The sequence below is a fragment of the Patiria miniata genome, unplaced genomic scaffold (genome assembly GCF_015706575.1).
Source record: "Patiria miniata isolate m_02_andy unplaced genomic scaffold, ASM1570657v1 HiC_scaffold_7, whole genome shotgun sequence".
NCBI classification, from domain to species: domain Eukaryota; kingdom Metazoa; phylum Echinodermata; class Asteroidea; order Valvatida; family Asterinidae; genus Patiria; species Patiria miniata.
Genome location: NW_024037074.1, coordinates 40251783 through 40268869, shown reverse-complemented (window position 1 = coordinate 40268869; position 17087 = coordinate 40251783). Strand labels below are relative to the sequence as shown.

The window sequence follows — 17087 nt, the reverse complement described above, 5'->3', positions numbered from 1 at the left end:
GGGTACTTTTGAGAGCTATTTTTCAGGTCCTGTTTCGACCCGAACGTGCAATTTGTGTAAAAGTCGTCGTTGCGGGCAGCAAACAAAACAAAGTAAATCGTGACGTAATAAACAGGACTCGTGTATGCTACTCTGCATCGGGATTCCTGTTTATTACGTCACGATTTACTGTTTTTTTTGTTTGCTGCCCGCAACGACGACTTTTACACAAAGTGCACGTTCGGGTTGAAACAGGCATGACAGGACTTGAAAAACAGCTCTCAAAAATAACTTTTGTACTCATTTTATGACAGAAACAATAGTCGTTTTTATTTCATCACACCTTAGGCTACATATACCCGAAAAATGACGGAAATGTCTTCGAGCATTCCACAACCTCTTTAAACCTAGCTGAACGGCCCTCAGTGCAACTACTCACTGTACAGTGACACTAGTGATAGGTGAGGACACAGTATAGTGCCATTTCCATTTTCTTTGCTATATTTTTGTTCCCATTCAGTTGAAACTGAATCAAGCTAATAAGGGTCTTGACTTTGATACCATATCCTCACTTAGCTCGTTTATAGTAGGCCACAATACCCTCTACAGTTGCCACAAGCATGGGCATGCGGTTGCCATCTCTATAATATTTGCCATGGAAATGGAACTGCAGGCTGTCCTGTGGTGAAATTTTTGTGGAAACACACTGACTATGGGCAATTCCATGGGCAAGCAGCACCTCAAATGTGATATCAAATTAAAGGGGACAACAAGAACTTTCATTTGAGTGATGTGGCAGTGAGATGAAGTACGGAATAGGTTCCATCAGTATACAGTATGAGGAACCGTTCAAATGCAGGGCATATAATTTTTTGTTATGTCCTTTTCTTGTAAAGTGAGTAATCGACAGAAGTTTATGTTGTTGGCCTTTTTTTTAAAAATAGTTAAGTCACTTCATTTCAAGGGATCTGCTGTGAGAAAAATTCACCCTCAATGCTTTGACTTCATAGAATAACAGTGCAAAGTTGATGGAAGACCCCCTCCAAATGTGATGTGAGTTACCATGGAATTGCCCACATGAGTTTGTCACTGTGGAATCCGTTTATAACAGTAACACAAAGAGAGATATTATGGGAATGCTATTGCCATATATTTGCCTAGTACCAATGCACACTCACGCAAAAAAACGCACACGTTTTCTTCCATGCCTTGTGTTCTGTTTCAGCACATAGTTCACATAAATCATGTCTGAAGCTTAGTTTAGCAATCTGGAGTGGCTTGACATACTAGCAAAGTGGACAGTTGAAACCCACGGGCAGGGTTGGGGTGGAGGGTACGTGTCACACCATGCCAAAATGGATGACTTTGACCGTCTTGGTGGTTCCGTCCTCCTTTCTTTCCTGTCCTTCACCTTCCTCGACTATCCCGCCTCTTGCCTCTGGGGCTTCTCTGCTCCTCTGGTCATCATCAGGCTCTGTAATATAAATGCAGTCAAATTAAGAGTTGAGCCACGTCCTCATTACTTGGCTATGGCTGGTAGTAAAGCACATGTCTATGGCAAGTTGACTCAGCCACTTCCATAGAGGCTGGTAATTGAAAGGCGTAGCCGCTATTCAGGTGTGGCCTGATATGAGAGGAACTCAGCAACACTTCTGTTGGCAGCAGCTTAATTCCATTGCTAGACTACGAAGAAGCCAAAAACAACTGCCAATCGGTATTTGTATGACTGAATGTACACACACGAATGCAAAACCTGTATCAGTCTCATAACCCTACAATGCTTTGCAAATGACAATGAGTTTTGTAAAATCATGTTTACATTACAGGCTTCCAATGACATTCAAAACAGCGTAGTGGAATGAGAAAACAAGAAAGGCTTTTGGACAAGGGTGATTTTGTTCAAGGGGGATGGTTAGGGCAAATTAATGTCCCCTCACCCATTTTTGTAGGTAGATCCCAATTACAATACTCGCCCACTACCTCCCAAAAATATTCATTACCCAAATCTGCACACATTTAACATCCACCACTTGTTTATGTTCCTCCTACAAATCATGTAAATGCAACAGTATGCTGCTGAGAATTGAGCATGTGCGTACATGCATACATACATATTTGAAAAACGCCCCCTAGAGTAAGCTTAGCATCCATGCCCCCCCATCCCCTAATGAATTTCCCAAATTGCTGCTTCTCCTCCACCCCCTCCACCCCCCATCAAAATCAAGGAACAGCCGCTTCAGGATTTCTTACTTTGGTTGTCCCATCCGAATGGATTGTCTGTCAGTACTTGGGTGTAGACATCTCCAGGGATACTGGCAAGACCTTCCGAGGCATCAAGGTGAATTTCCTCTAAATCAGACCTGAAAAACACAATCCATGTTTTCAAATAAAGCCTTTTTGCAAAAAAAAAAAGTACCGTAGGTGACATGAACTGTCAAATGTAGTGTACATTCCTTCACTTACGAAAATACGTAAGTGTCACATAACTGAGGCACATACAATCATGAGAAACAAAATACACTCCTGTTCAATTCTCTCACACACACGACGCAGAATTAGAAGGTTGTATGGCTTCTGACTCCCACAAAAGAACTTGAGAGCCAGTTCATACCTGCTGTGAATGTGAACCAAAATTTATGACTTCTCGTCAATTCTGTGCGCTGCAAATTTGCCAGAGTCAGACACATTTCAACTCTGGGGAATTTTGTTTTGTGACATTAAACCTATTATCAGATGGAATTTTGCGTCGGGGTGATATAAATCAAATTAGGTTTCGCCCTTCACCGACGTTTTTTTAATTTTTTTTAATTTTTTTTAAACACTGTATACTCAGTGTGTTACCTCCCGAGTGAAAGTTGGAACAAATCACTCGGGTGGGACTCGAACCCACGACCTCCTGCTTTCTGGTGCAGATGTCTTACCACTCGACCACCGAGCTAACGGGATCGGTTGGCCGGTTCGAATCTGATGTACATAGCAGCGGGTACCGCATAAACTATTATAAGATGCAATTTTGCGTCGGGGTGATATAAATCAAATTAGGTTTCGCCCTTCAACGAGGTTTTTTTTTTTTTTTTTTTTTTTTTTTTTAACACTGTATACTCAGTGTGTTACCTCCCGAGTGAAAGTTGGAAAAAATCACTCGGGTGATTTCGGCCTCACATTTGTATGAACCAGCCTTAATACTCAGAGAGCTTTTTCAGTATACAATTTTTTTTTAGTCCTGTTGGGGTCTGTTGCCAAAAGGGGACTAAAAACATTTGCAACAATATATTTATTTCCCAATAAATCTACATTCCCATACAATGCTGGGGTGATTTTGAGTAGTACACGCAGTAACAGGCAGGGGCGTTGGGGACTGTACGGAGACCAACTGGTTAAACCCAAGCATTATTTTCTCACCCCAGACCATAGGCGACGTCAATCTGCTCTTCAGCCTGGTACCACGCCTCTCGTTCAATGTGTCTGCCTGCTCTGACAGGCTCGGGCGAGGCCCTGCTGGATCCTGGGCCTCTCTGTTTCTCATCTCTACCAGATGCTCCTGTAGCTCTGCCGATATTTAAAGAAAAAAGCATTCAAGTTGAAGAGTGGTTTTAAAAGACTAATTTGTTGATTGCCATTACTGAGGTAGACCAAAGACCAAACACCAGGCCTCATAACACACATGTATATGAGGAAAGACAGCCTCATGCTTCAAATGTCTTCTTGGTTGCCTTGGTTGTCTTAGCTGTGCCGCCTCCCTTTAGTTTGATGGGCCTATTCTCCTGCACACTCGTGTGTCGCGTTTAACGCAGTACCCTATCAGTACGCGCGTAGGTATTACAATCAGGTTGACCCTTCCGTTGTGGGTCGATCTGACAATCGACGTGCTGGCCAGGATCAGACTTCAAACGGTCCGCCATGGTCCATCACGGAGGTGGCTCCACGGTTCACATGTAATCTGAAATCTGAAGTTTGCATGAGCACTGAGTGTACATGTACATGTACCACCTGGGCGCATGTATGATGCCACCCTTAAACGTGATGGTTCCTAATATGGGTACTCAGATAAGTCTATCAGTGAGCCAAGAAGTCTACGCCTAAGAGACATAAATTTTCAACCTCGTGGGCAACTTCTCGCATAGATTTTCTTGGAGTTAATTATCTGTTCTTCATCGTTTCAAAGAGAAAACCAAGTGCACACACAAATGCACTTAAGCCTTGTAGATGAACACCATTTGTTACTCACAGCTTCAACTTAAAGCATATCCAGAAAAACGTGAAAAAAAAGAGGTAGTTTGGACAAAGTTGTGAGTAAATGGTTTGGTGTTTAGGGGCAGTACAGTCACTAAAGGGCTTCAAAAGTCTAAGGGCCAAAGTCACACGAGGCAACTTTCACAGGCAACTTGGAGGCAACCCAATAGACTACAAGCTAAAGGAACCCTCACGATGAACAGTTGACATTTTTCAACAGTTTATGAACATTCCTTGCATATTACATGGAATAAAAATTCGCCTTTCATCGTCTTCTTGGAGATTGCCCAGAACAAGTTGCCCGTAAACAGCCTCATGTGTCGTAACTTTTTGTCTCTTTACCTTGCTGGGGATGCAGGTCGAGGTTGGTCTTCGCTCCCGCTGCTGTAAGAATCACTGGAGAAATCCTCCTCTTCAACGGAATCACTCAAAGAGTCAAAGTTATCTGGGAAAAATAACCCCCAAAACAGAAATACTGAACATGTGACGTTATGACAATCTTGAATTTCCAAAAATATTATCCCAAGAAGTCCACTCCCACAAATAAAGCCAATAACCCACAGAAGCTGCTAGCTCAATGGATTGTGTTGTCACTTTCATCTACTTTCTTTCATTTGTTACCTAGCTTATGCATAGGGTTTACCCCTGCAAAATACTTCAGAATATTCCAACAAATGTCTCGGATTGAGGAAACATAGAAATCCCTCGACTTCGCTCATTAAATCAGTAGGTTTGTTTTCAGTGGATCACCAATATTCAAACATGCCTTTTAAAGCTATAGTCCATCATTTGCAGCCATCTGAAAAGTAACTGGCGTAATTATTGTTGAAAAACATACTTGGTTGAAAGATAGTAAGTGGACTAAACTCCCTGTGAAATTATTCTTTCTGGCAAGCTGTCATTTTGAAGTAATCAACGAAAGAAGGCCTTTCCAACGGTGCGTCTTAAGACGCACCGTAGGAAAATTTAAACTAGTAGTTCGTTTTGTTATTCGGCGAAGCGCGCGCAAGCATTGGCACGACGCACAGGCGCGCCCGGTTGCTATAATTCGTCGGATCAGTGCGCGACATCGCGTATAGCTGCAATTCAAAACAATTCAAAACATGATTCAGCAACTTTTGATTTGAAATTGAGATCCTAGAATGCTGTTTTTCTCGGAATATACAGCTGAAGCTGAGCTGAAACTTCATCAGGTTAGTTATTCAGTATCCTTCATTAGATTTTGAACACTTTTGTTGGTTCAAACAAACAAAATGCACAAATTACAAATGATGGACTATATCTTTAAAGTTTGTGTACAAAAGAATCTGCCATGTTTTCCCCACGCATTTGAGATTTTTGAAAATTCATGAATGTTTCCAGCAAAAGTGCCTATGAAGTAGCTAGTTTTAAAAATTACCCTGTTTTGTTACAAAGGACCTATTTTAAGCAGCTGCTTGAACGTTGTGCAAAGCCAAGCAGAAAATATGAGTCCAGCAACAACCTACGAGATACAACACTTCACCAAGGTTCTTTTTCAGTTTGATTATTTTGTACCTGATTCAGAAGGCATCTCTTGCTCAATCTCATCTGCTTTCTGCTTAGCGACCGTCGCTAGGGCCATCTCTCCCTTGTCCAATGCAAGATAGTGAATGTCCTGATATAAGGTAAAAACAAAACATGATGCGACTTTTGCCATGATTTGCTGGTTTCCCCTCCCCCCCCCCCTAAAACCAAACTCTTTTTCTCATTTTCTAAGTTATGAAATCTTCCACTTTTAATGCATAGTTCTAAGATCGGCACTTCAGGGCCCAATTTTATGGCTCCGCTAACCAAGGAATTCCGTGCTTACCCGTCACCATTTTCTGCTAACCGCGCTAGCATAACAATTCTGTGCTTACCCTGTCAGCACAGAATCCTATGGGATATATGCATGGTCAGAAGCCAATATTTCTCGCTAATCCGTAAGCACGGAATTTTCTGCTAAGTAGGAATTTTTCAGTGCCAGTGACTGGCAGGGACCACATTATGGGGAAGTTTTCTATTGTTCGGAACAGTTGGACCAAGTTATGGGGACTTTCCACTTCCACACAACATTTTTTTGTGCGGAACACGACATGTAGTTACGCAAGTGTATACCTTACTGAGATCAGGAATTTATTATTGTGCTTACCAATACAAATATCAAGCTTTCTAGCTTATGGAAAGTGACAGTCACTTTTCCCAAGTAAACTATCCAGCAGATGTTTCTCATGCTACCAACTGCTTTAGGATATTAATGAAAAGCCGAATCAAAAATAAATTGCAGAGATATGGACGAAATTTGTTCTTCACCTGAAATTTCAATGCTTGGTTTTACCCAGTCACATCATATTGTTTTTAGTAACAATTAACTGGCCAGCTAACCCCAGCAAGCTTTGAAGTTGAGTGGTTAAGACATCTGCAGCTCATTTCACGAAACAGTGCGTAACTTACGCCATGCGTAGGACTTGCGCAACAAATTTATTGCGCAGCTGCGCAATACTTTACGATTGATTTCACGAAACATGGTGTAGCTGCACAACGTTTTAAATAATCTAAACATCTTAGATGAGATTAATAACAGTTTGTGTATGATTTTGTTTGCTTATGAAACAGTTATTCAATTACCTCCGCCCGCCATTTTGAAAGTAGTTTTGTCCCACTTTCTTCGGAATCGTGCGGCAACTCTAAAAACTATGTCACTAGTAAAATAGCTATTCACTTACTTCAAACACAAAGCTGTAAGTGTTTTGTATCATCCTTAATAAGTTGTGCAATAACAGGCTTCACAATGATCACGAATTGCTGGTAAAATAGGTCATTTTCAGTCGCCATGCCACAACTTACACCACCTAAAATGATTGCGCAAGTTATGCCATAATTTGTTGCGCAAATCGCGGATTTCAGCACTATGAAACTTTCGTGAAATTGTCATAACTGAAATGTTGCCCATCTTGAAATGTTGCGCACCTTACGCAATATCTTGTGGCGCAAGTGGACTTACGCCATTGCGTGAAGTTTCGTGAAATCGGCTGTTGCACTACTAAACAAGAGGCCTTGGGCCCAAGTCCCAGCCACAGTACAAAAAGGAGCAAAGCTGATTTAAAGATTTTTAGCGACAAGGTTTGTGTTTGCTTTTACCATGAAGAGGTCTCTTGAGTGGAGGTCAACGGCAAGCAAGAAGGCCTTCTCAAAGCGCTGATACCTCAACAGATAATGGAAGAATCGCCGCGCCAGACGACTGATGGGGTCGCGGTAGTCCACTACGATCACCTCAGACAGGGGCCTTAGAGGGGCGTAGAAGCTGCCCAGACTAGCCTCTAGGGCAGCTGGATTAAAAAAGGGGGAACGTTTTAGTAATCTGCATTTCCTTTATCTTTCTGGCATTATCTTTATAGGTGCGAGAACCAGTTTAATAGCAGTAGCAACATGTATGCTGTATCACATCACTGGGAGGGAAAACTTACAGATCACATACGAACAAAATAAAGTACTAATTGGAAGTTAGTTTGGTAATACCTCATGACTCTCAATCACCATCGAAATGTGAAATTAATAGCTAAAGTAGAACACAAACAGAAGTAGTAATATTAAAAAGGCAATTCTAGCGTTATGAAAGGAAATGTAATGTCTGGGACAGTGATTCAGAGAAATGATCCAAAACTCCTAATCTGTCATCTCCTTGACCATTACTAGATAATGGATGTATAAGATTTGAAAAATACATTTGCAGGTTTATTCACTGAGCTCTTAAAAGCTCGGTCACGGACATTTATTAATGCTGGAATTGCCCACAAGCATTTTTTATTCAAAAAGGTTGACGAGAAGCATTTTGGGTTGGTCAAAATTAATACATTTTCCCTGAATGCACGTCAACTTTTATTTCATACTTTGGACTTTAAGCATGCATAAAGAAAGGAAAGCTTGCAGATCACGTAGGGAAAAAATAAGTACTAAATATGAAGTTGATTTTGGTAATAAAATTTAATGTAATATATAAAGTACTTTTGACACTGAAAGATTGCCGAGAAGCATATTGGGTAAAAGACAATGGACAACCTGAATGTGGTTTTTTTTTTTCTTAAATGCAACTCAACTTTCCTTTCGTATTTTGGACTCGAGATCAACATGTAGCACTATGCACGAAACGGAAAGCCGTGCAAATCGAAACATTACCTCTTATTTGGGACAGAGATTTTTAGCTAGAGTGTCAGATTTTACAACTGGATGATTACAGCAATTGTCTTGATCTTACCTTCCCTGTCAGGGTTGAGTGGTAGCTTCAAGAGATTATTGATGATGGTGGTCAGGCAGGTAAAGCAGCTACCGCTGTCCGTGTTCCAGTTCATCACATTCAATAGGTTAACAGCCTCAACCAGAAAAAGAAAGCAAAAAATAATAATACATAAAATACTAATAATAGTAATTACATCAAATTAGGTTTTGCCCTTCACCGACGTTTTTAAACACTGTATACTCAGTGTGTTACCTCCCGAGTGAAAGTTGGAACAAATCACTCGGGTGGGACTCGAACCCACCACCTCCTGCTTTCTAGTGCAGATGTCTTACCACTCGACCACCGTGCTAACGTCGGTGAAGGGCAAAACCTAATTTGATTTATATCACCCCGACGCAAAACTCCATCTTATAATAGTTTATGCGGTACCCGCTGCTATGTACATCAGGTTCGAACCGGCCAACCGATCCCGTTAGCTCGGTGGTCGAGTGGTAAGACATCTGCACTAGAAAGCAGGAGGTGGTGGGTTCGAGTCCCACCCGAGTGATTTGTTCCAAATTTCACTCGGGAGGTAACACACCGAGTATACAGTGTTTAAAAACGTCGGTGAAGGGCAAAACCTAATTTGATTTATATCACCCCGACGCAAAACTCCATCTTATAATAGTAATTACCTTGGATTGGACATTTGGGAGACATTCCCATAGCTTGTGCACAACATTTTTCAAACTTAAATGTGCCCTAACCCAATATTCCCTTGTCCTTGTTCCACGAATTTCGTTATGTTTACTCATTAGACCACGAGCAACAAATATAATCTAATTGCGACAGTAAAATTTTGCCTCTAAAGGGGGGCTGTGACATTAGGGAGACATGAAAATGTTTCCCTAATGACCGATGTCTCTTATTGTGGTAAGAAATTACGATAACGTGTCTCCTTAGTGGTACCTTTACACGTATAATAATACAGAGACTCAATGCCTATTCAAAACCAGGGCCCAATTTCATAGAGCTGCTTAAGCACAAAACTTGCTTAAGCACGAAAAAACATTGCTTAGTAAAATTAGGTTACCGGCCAAAACTCCATGCGATGTACATTGCTTGTGACTGGTATTTAGCGGTTGTTTTTATTTAGCATAACAATCACATGGAGTTTTGGCCGGTAAACTGATTTTATTAAGCAAGACATTTTTGTGCTTAAGCAAATTTTGTGCTTAAGCAGTGCTTAAGCAGCTCTATGAAATTGGCCCCAGAATCACCTTTTCATCACACCACATGCAATCCGTTGAGGTGTTTTATAGACCATGTTACCAATGACGTAAAAACCGCCAGGCAACCCAAACACTTAAGCATCTTTTGCATGTTATTTGGCCCACGTTAAACTTTTTTTAGTGATTGTGGGATTTACTATTAGTTGTTCCACCACCGCAAGTGGAAAACAGAATAATGTAGTGCTTCCGTGTCCCATATGCAACTTGGCCGAATCGTCACGCAAACTTGATGCACAGTCAAGATGCAACGTGTACGCTGTGGTTGCGTTTCAGCTGTTAACCCTTTACATGTGCATGCATGTAGTTAAACGCATGAATCTTAAAACAACCTGCAATGGCATCGTGGAATATGGAGCATGCAATATGGACAAATACCACACTGTTGTTGCCATGGATCCACCAATCAGGATCAAGGACTCAAGTTTGCTTAAAGGCATATAGGATAATTTGCTCTTCATGCAGTTTGTTCGCTTCTGATAATAATACCGCTCAATAGCCAAAGAAGAATGTTCAGAACCTAACCTGTTGAAGTTTCAGCTCAGTGAATATTACACTCTTCAAAGAAACAGTGAAACACCATGCACAATCGTTTGATCATGAAACACTATTCCGTCAGCAGTATTTTTTTATTCCAAAAATCAGCCAACTGAATGATCGTTGGAAATCACCTTCATTTCTTGATTTCTTCTAAACGACAGCAACCCAGACTGAATAATTTCACGGGTGTTAAGAGTACCAGTCCGGCCTTTAATTCAAGTAAGAGTTTTGATAACAATTTGTTGGTTACTTTTGGGATAAATTCAAATGATCCTATATGCCTTTAACCCCTTGCCAACAGGTTGTTACGCCTCACTGCACAGGCTTATACACATCACTGCACAGTAGCCTCTGTACAGTAGCAGCTGCCTTGCAGCTGCCCCCAGACAGCATACCACGGCATACTGGGCCCTGCTATAGCAAGGAGGGATTAAGGATGAAGTACCAAGTCAACAGACCGTAAGGAAGTTCTCTTTTCTATGATTACCTCGTTGATTTGTTGATGGTTCAGGTACTGCTGGATGAGTTCCTGTGGCCCCAACTGGCCTCTACTAAGCACTCCCAGGTGAAGCTGCAAGATTGATATGGGGCCACTGAAATGTAAAGGAAGAGCAGAACTATTCATGATGGACCAAAAGTACATGACCTGTCACCACGAAATGAGCATAAAGTCAGAAATTTACCAATTTGCAGTACAGACGGGTAAAGTCAAAATCTGACAGGGTGGTCACTTTTTTGTTTTCAGGTCAACCTCCATCTGTTAGTCCTGTGCTACCTTTTCTCATTGATTTTGTTCCATCAGAAATCTTTAAAACCTCCATTCATCCTGGTTTATCAGTTGACTCTTCATTCACTTGAATACAACAGCAGGATTTTTAAATGCAATTTTTCAAAAATGACTTTTACAATCTAAGATTAGTTGGTGGTCTATATTTCCATTCCTGAAATCAGTACCCCTAAATGTTATATACATTACAATAATAATAATAATAATAATAATAACAACGGGTTGTAATATAGCACTTTGAACTAAGATCAAAGCACTTTACATTATTATTACCCTGCTCACTGGGCCAATGAAACATTCTAAATACCATCTCAGCTCCCTGGGGAGTTTACAGCTCGATGCTGCCATTTTGAGGCAAGGCAGCTACAATCAATCACAATAACCATCTCTGCCCTCACAGGTACTCATTTACTCCTGGGTGGAGAGAAGCAATGAGTGACAAAGTGCCTTGCCCAAGGACACACGCCCCATAACCCCAGGCGGGAAATGAACCCATAACCTGCAGAATTACCCGCAGACCATGAATTCAATGCTCCAGACCACGAGGCCACAGCACTCCAATTCAGCAAAAAGTATATAAAAGTAGCATGTTAACAACTTTCAGTTTGATACTTAAAGGGAATGTACAACATTTGCTTTTGCTGCAATTTCCAGAAATAAATGGATTTGGAGGATTAGTATGTCATAGCAAGTATTATTAAAATCACTTGTTTCACGTTTTGGGCTTGTAGATGTTGGAAAAACCAAGAAAACCAATCATGTTCTTGTAGGCTGGTTCCCTGACCCCTCTTAAGATGAAACGGAGCAATTTATAGACTTTGGGGATTTTAAGGTCAGAGAATCAGTCTAGCAGGCTTATACCCCTTCACAGGTGTGTAATCAATTGCAAAGAAAATGCAGAATAACTAAATATGAAAAATAAGGAGCAGTTTTTGAAAAAAGCCAGTTTTCTCCATAGCTGGTTGGCCAACCAGCGTTGGAAAAATACCATTTTTCTTGCAACTGTTGGCACACCAGGAGCCACGATTTTACAGGATGCTTTAGACTGTCATTCCCTAACAATCCAATAACTTATTTCATGATAATTTGATCAGTTCGTTTTTGGATGTCTGGAAATGTTGTATCTTCCCTTTAACATTTTGGGAAAACAGGGAATACTCCATTCATGATTTAATCATAAACTCCAATTTCCTCTTTATCCTTTCAACTTCGGAAAATCCCCACATGCCTACTTCCTTTAATTGTTACTCACCCATTGAAAATCATCAAAAGAGAATCTTGGGCATCGGCAATGCAGTCAGATAAACTGGTGGAATGGCTCCACACGAGGGTTCCAATTGTGACCGGGGATCTGTTTCAGGGGGAAAAATGTTTTCAACGGAAATCAACCATGTCAAAATGATCACAAATACAGCCAATGTATTCTTTTGGCGCAAATTCTAATGCCAATTTGTGACATAATGGAAAAAAGTATTTGGGCTACACATTTCCAAAAGTACGAGTACGAGCTGGATTTATAGGCTCCGTGCACAAGTACCCCCTCACAGGCAAGAAAGGGAGAGTTGGGGGAGACCATCGGGTGAGACATTCAGCCGCAACGTCCGACGCTCACGCGAAGACATTATGGCGTTGTGCGCATTCAGAAGAAAATAAGTAGTGCAACTCTGCACTATGCGCGCGGAAACTAGTACGCGCACGTGGTGTGGCCCATCCACGAGGTTCTCAAAAGTGGTTGGCGCACTGAAATCATATAGCTGTATAGTCTTGGTATAATCAGAAGATAGGTGTAGACACAAATCATTCTTACCTGAAACACTTTGTGAGTTGTAACGTCGGTAAGCTGCGAGATGTCTCCCCGACGGTGAGTAGATTGAGAGGGTTCAGAGCCATGTCGAAACACTGCTATGATGAAAGTGGGAATAATATTCATGTTGGGATCTGGGCACAAGGTCATGGAAGTGCTTACTAAGAATACTGTTTAGCAAATTTATGTTCTAAGCAAAATCCAGCTGACAGCCAGTGTTGAACAGTTAGTCTGAGTATCACCCGTTGTCTAACGGAACCCTCTCCGTAACCAATATCTGATTTATGTGAGCAAAGCACATTTTATGCCATCCCACGCGCCAGCCAATCAGAGTCGATTTTAGAAATTGTGACGTCGTTTCGAAATGTGGACTAAGCTGTTGATTGGTCAATTTGCCTGCCACGGGTTACCCAAGACCCGATAGAAGGCACCCAGTGAATGGTCAGAATCTCAAGGTTTAAGACGCAGTCTTGTTTTCGAATAATTATTCGCTGACTCTGCTCCCATATCATCGACCCTTCCTGTGCAAGGGGGTATTCCACAGACTATCAAACAGTGTGCATCACAAGACATGTTGGGTGTCAACCTGTTTCTGCTAAATTAACATTTTATATGTCTTGCGGTTATGTACTATGTTCACAAGTACCCCCTCTATCAGTCACAAAGAGAGAGTTGGGAGAGAACACTGGGAGGGACTCGAACATATAGTCGCTGTACACCTGTTGCTCACATTAATAATACCGAAGTCTTATATAGCGCACGTATCTACCAACAATTAGGTACTCAAGGCGCTGGAAATTATGTCTATTACTAGAGACAGGTAAATGAAGTACATGAGAAATATGAGAACCATTATGTAGCACCTTTATAATGGTTTACAAGGTGCTGCGGCGCATTAAGCAGCCACTGCCAGAAACACCGGGGCAAACCCCTTCTCTTTAGCGATAAGTGTCACTGGGTTCTTTAACATGCATTACACAACACACAGGACCTACGGCTTCACGTCCCATCCGAAGGACGAAGCAATAATGGTAAAGCGCCTTGCTGAGGAGCGCAAGCACCATGTCCCCACGGTCAGGATTTGAACCCATGCACCACGGCACACGAGTCGAACACCATAACCACTGGACCACAGCACCCCAATAATTTTACGGTTCTGTTTGACAAAATGAAAATTACAATCTTTTGTTGTCTCCAACCAGGTTATGTGTGTCACTCGATTTCAGTTTAAAGGCATATAGGATCATTTGCCCTTCATGCATTTGGTTCGTTTCTGATAATAACACAACTCAAAATCCAAAGAAGAATGTTCAAAAACCTAACCCGTTGAAGTTTCAGCTCAGTGGATATTACCACTTTTCGAGGAAACACTGAAAAAATGTGCACAATGATTTTTTGTTGATAGCAAGTCAATCAGTTAACTGATCATTGGAAATCACCTCCATTTCTTGATTTCTTCCAAATGATGGCAAGCCAGACAGAATTTCACGGGGTATTTAGTACCAGTACGATCTTTAATCCATGTAAGCTTTTTGATAATAATTTGGTAGGTTACTTTTCGAGATAAATGCAACTGATACTATATGCCTTTGTTGTGCCCATTCTTGAAAATCACGCATTCTCGAGAATGGGCATGCACATTCTTGAGAATGTGCAACTGGATCCTTGCTCAATCTTGGCAAAAAATAACTCTTCCAGATTGAGCGCACATTCTTGAGAATGCGCGACAAGATAACGGTCTTGTCGATGCCGAGCACCGGCTGCGCTTGGCAAGTCTAGCTGAATCCTCGTTCACTGATTCTCAATAATTATACTGTTGCAACGCAAGGCGCTGAAAAGTAGAGTGGATATGATAAGTAAAGGCGTATTGATATGGGGGGGGGGGACGGGAAAAAATAAGAGACATAATAATACTAGTGCAAAGAATTCTGATTTTTGGGATAATAAAAGCGGGGGGGGGGGGGGGGGGGGGGGTAAGAATGATGAATGTGAAGAATGAAATGAATACTGCGACATCCCATAGTGCTAATGCTATTTCCCATTTAAATTGCCACCAATTTATTGTTCACATCCCACCATAACATCGTTTTTTTTCTCGTGGCACGCATATGATACATGCAGGGACTTGTAACTTGTCTAGCCTAAACAAAGCACTTCCCAGACTAGTTCCCAGTCCTCCGTTATTACAAAACTTCCCATAGTGGGCAGAAAAAAGCAATAATAACAGGTTTAATATGATTCAAATTATCGTAGTTATACGAGTACAGAAGCATAGAACATTTTCTTTCCTCTTTATATGAATTGTTTCCCTTTTAACCGCTATACAATTCATTTAACATAATTATGTCGTGCAATGTTTGTTAAGATTGGGCAAAATTCATAAATTGTGCACGTGATATTCCCACCCAATCTTAAGAATGAGCGCTCATTCTTAAGAACGCGTGCTCGTTCTTAAGAATGGGCGCTCATTCTTAAGAATGCGCGCCCATTCTCGAGAATGTGCATGCCCATTCTCGAGAATGCGTGATTTCCAAGAATGGGCACAACACCTTTAAAATAAAAAAAAAAGGCTGCATCAAAGATGTCAATGATTATAAACGGTGAGCCTACCTGAATTTCTCCTTTGTTGCCAGAGACAAGGACCAGACTACCTGCAGGGTGCCATGTGATCAGGGATGACACCTGACAAACAGAAAAAAACAACAGCCATGAAGTTTGTTAATGGCTTGATCAGTCACAGACAGTCAAAACATTTCTTCCACTTCCCCTGCCGTGCATTTGTATACAGACTAGTAGTAAACAGTCAGATCACATTCCTGTAAACACTCTGACTAGTCAAATTCCATCAACAGACAAAAGAGGTGACTGGTAGGTACAGCTGGCATATCAGTCACCTCCAGTCAAAGCATGGCTATATCAAATTAAGAAGGGAATTAAGAAATGTTAAAAACAGTCACATTGATTTTAACTGCTGTGATGGCGTAGCTGAATTTGCCAGCAAGAGAGGGGTTTTAAAGGGCCCATGCAATGTAATTTTTTTAATGCAGTCCTTAAAAAAGCACCTCTGTGTCCCATTTAACCTTATTTTCAATTTTCGTTTAGCCATTTTCAATGGTATTTTGTTGCCTTTTTGGTTTTTATGCTAATAACAATTTCCATATTTATGAGCAAAAATGTGATGTCATTTCAGGCAGAAACCTCTATGTTACAGCTATTTCAGTACCAAAAGTTGCCAGAATTGTAGATATTTTGCTGTCGTGAAATGTCTTTTCTTTGGTGATTTATTGTAGTGTCAGTACATGGCAGTAAGCCAATGAGCAAACTTTTCACACAAATATTTTCAATGAGCAAATTTTGGGTTCACAATTTCAACAGAAAACCCCTAAACTGAACAGTGTCTTCCTGAAATGACTTTACAACAACAACGCCCTCAGTTGTCTGAAAAAGCATGGAACATTTTTAATGTTTAAAGAAGTGCACTTTTCAATCAACTTAGCCAAATACAGATGTCAAATAGTTTTCATACATTTAAGAGGAGTGCAAATTTCGCAGAAAATGTGTTCCTAAGAAAAATATATTTCATGAACCCTTTAAGTTTGTTAATTATTAAAGATGTAATTTCTTCAATAAACAAAGTACACTCAGTAGCACTGACAACTCCGTCGCCCCGGAATATTGTTGTTTTTTTCATTCAAAATGAAACGCTGCATTATTTGTAAAAATAACAAATGGTGTAAACAATGCTGTTAAATTTATTACACTGCAGCAGAAAAATGTTTTTAAGAAAATGTCTTACCAAGTCTGACTGTACGAACTGAGTGACTCGTTTGCTCTCGTCATACAACACCTGAAAAAAATTACAGGAAAAAACTGAATATTCATACTCATTCATAAATACCTAAGACAGTTTATCCATTCCTATTGGTCGAGAGCCCGTCAAGTGCCCGGTGTTAAACGGTTGATAAAACACCGGCTGGCTGGTCTTAAACACTTTTCCAGTGTCACACGAAAACTCCTAAGAAAATCTGGTCCCTTTGAACATTCACAATCCTCACTCAGCATGCGCAATACTAACAATGAGTCAGTATTTCATAGTCACAAATTCACACTAAACCGGAACAGCTGCGTTCTGCGCCACTTCGCCATATAAGGAGTTGTTTACGATTACTCGCGAGAGGCATACAATAACTAATTAGAGGGGTGTTTAAAAAACATGAAGTAAACTTGTCAAACAAAATC

General features: G+C 40.8%; 1 protein-coding gene and 1 non-coding gene across 2 annotated transcripts in view; both read right to left on the bottom strand.

The window, feature by feature from the left end:
• Positions 1-386: 386 nt before the first annotated feature.
• Positions 387-17087, bottom strand: part of LOC119718755 (WD repeat-containing and planar cell polarity effector protein fritz homolog) — a 35674-nt gene continuing 18973 nt past the window's right edge. Inside the window, exons 15-26 of the mRNA XM_038188162.1 lie at positions 16645-16695; positions 15459-15530; positions 12852-12943; positions 12297-12395; positions 10745-10850; positions 8468-8582; positions 7354-7541; positions 5749-5848; positions 4555-4657; positions 3382-3528; positions 2230-2339; positions 387-1453 (exon numbers count right to left, since the gene is read on the bottom strand). Of these exons, the coding sequence (XP_038044090.1) occupies positions 1320-1453; positions 2230-2339; positions 3382-3528; positions 4555-4657; positions 5749-5848; positions 7354-7541; positions 8468-8582; positions 10745-10850; positions 12297-12395; positions 12852-12943; positions 15459-15530; positions 16645-16695 (1317 nt within the window). The 3' untranslated portion in view covers positions 387-1319. The remainder of the gene's footprint in view (positions 1454-2229; positions 2340-3381; positions 3529-4554; positions 4658-5748; positions 5849-7353; positions 7542-8467; positions 8583-10744; positions 10851-12296; positions 12396-12851; positions 12944-15458; positions 15531-16644; positions 16696-17087) is intronic.
• Positions 2845-2917, bottom strand: Trnal-cag. The gene has a single exon. It is a non-coding gene; the product is annotated as a tRNA-Leu (tRNA).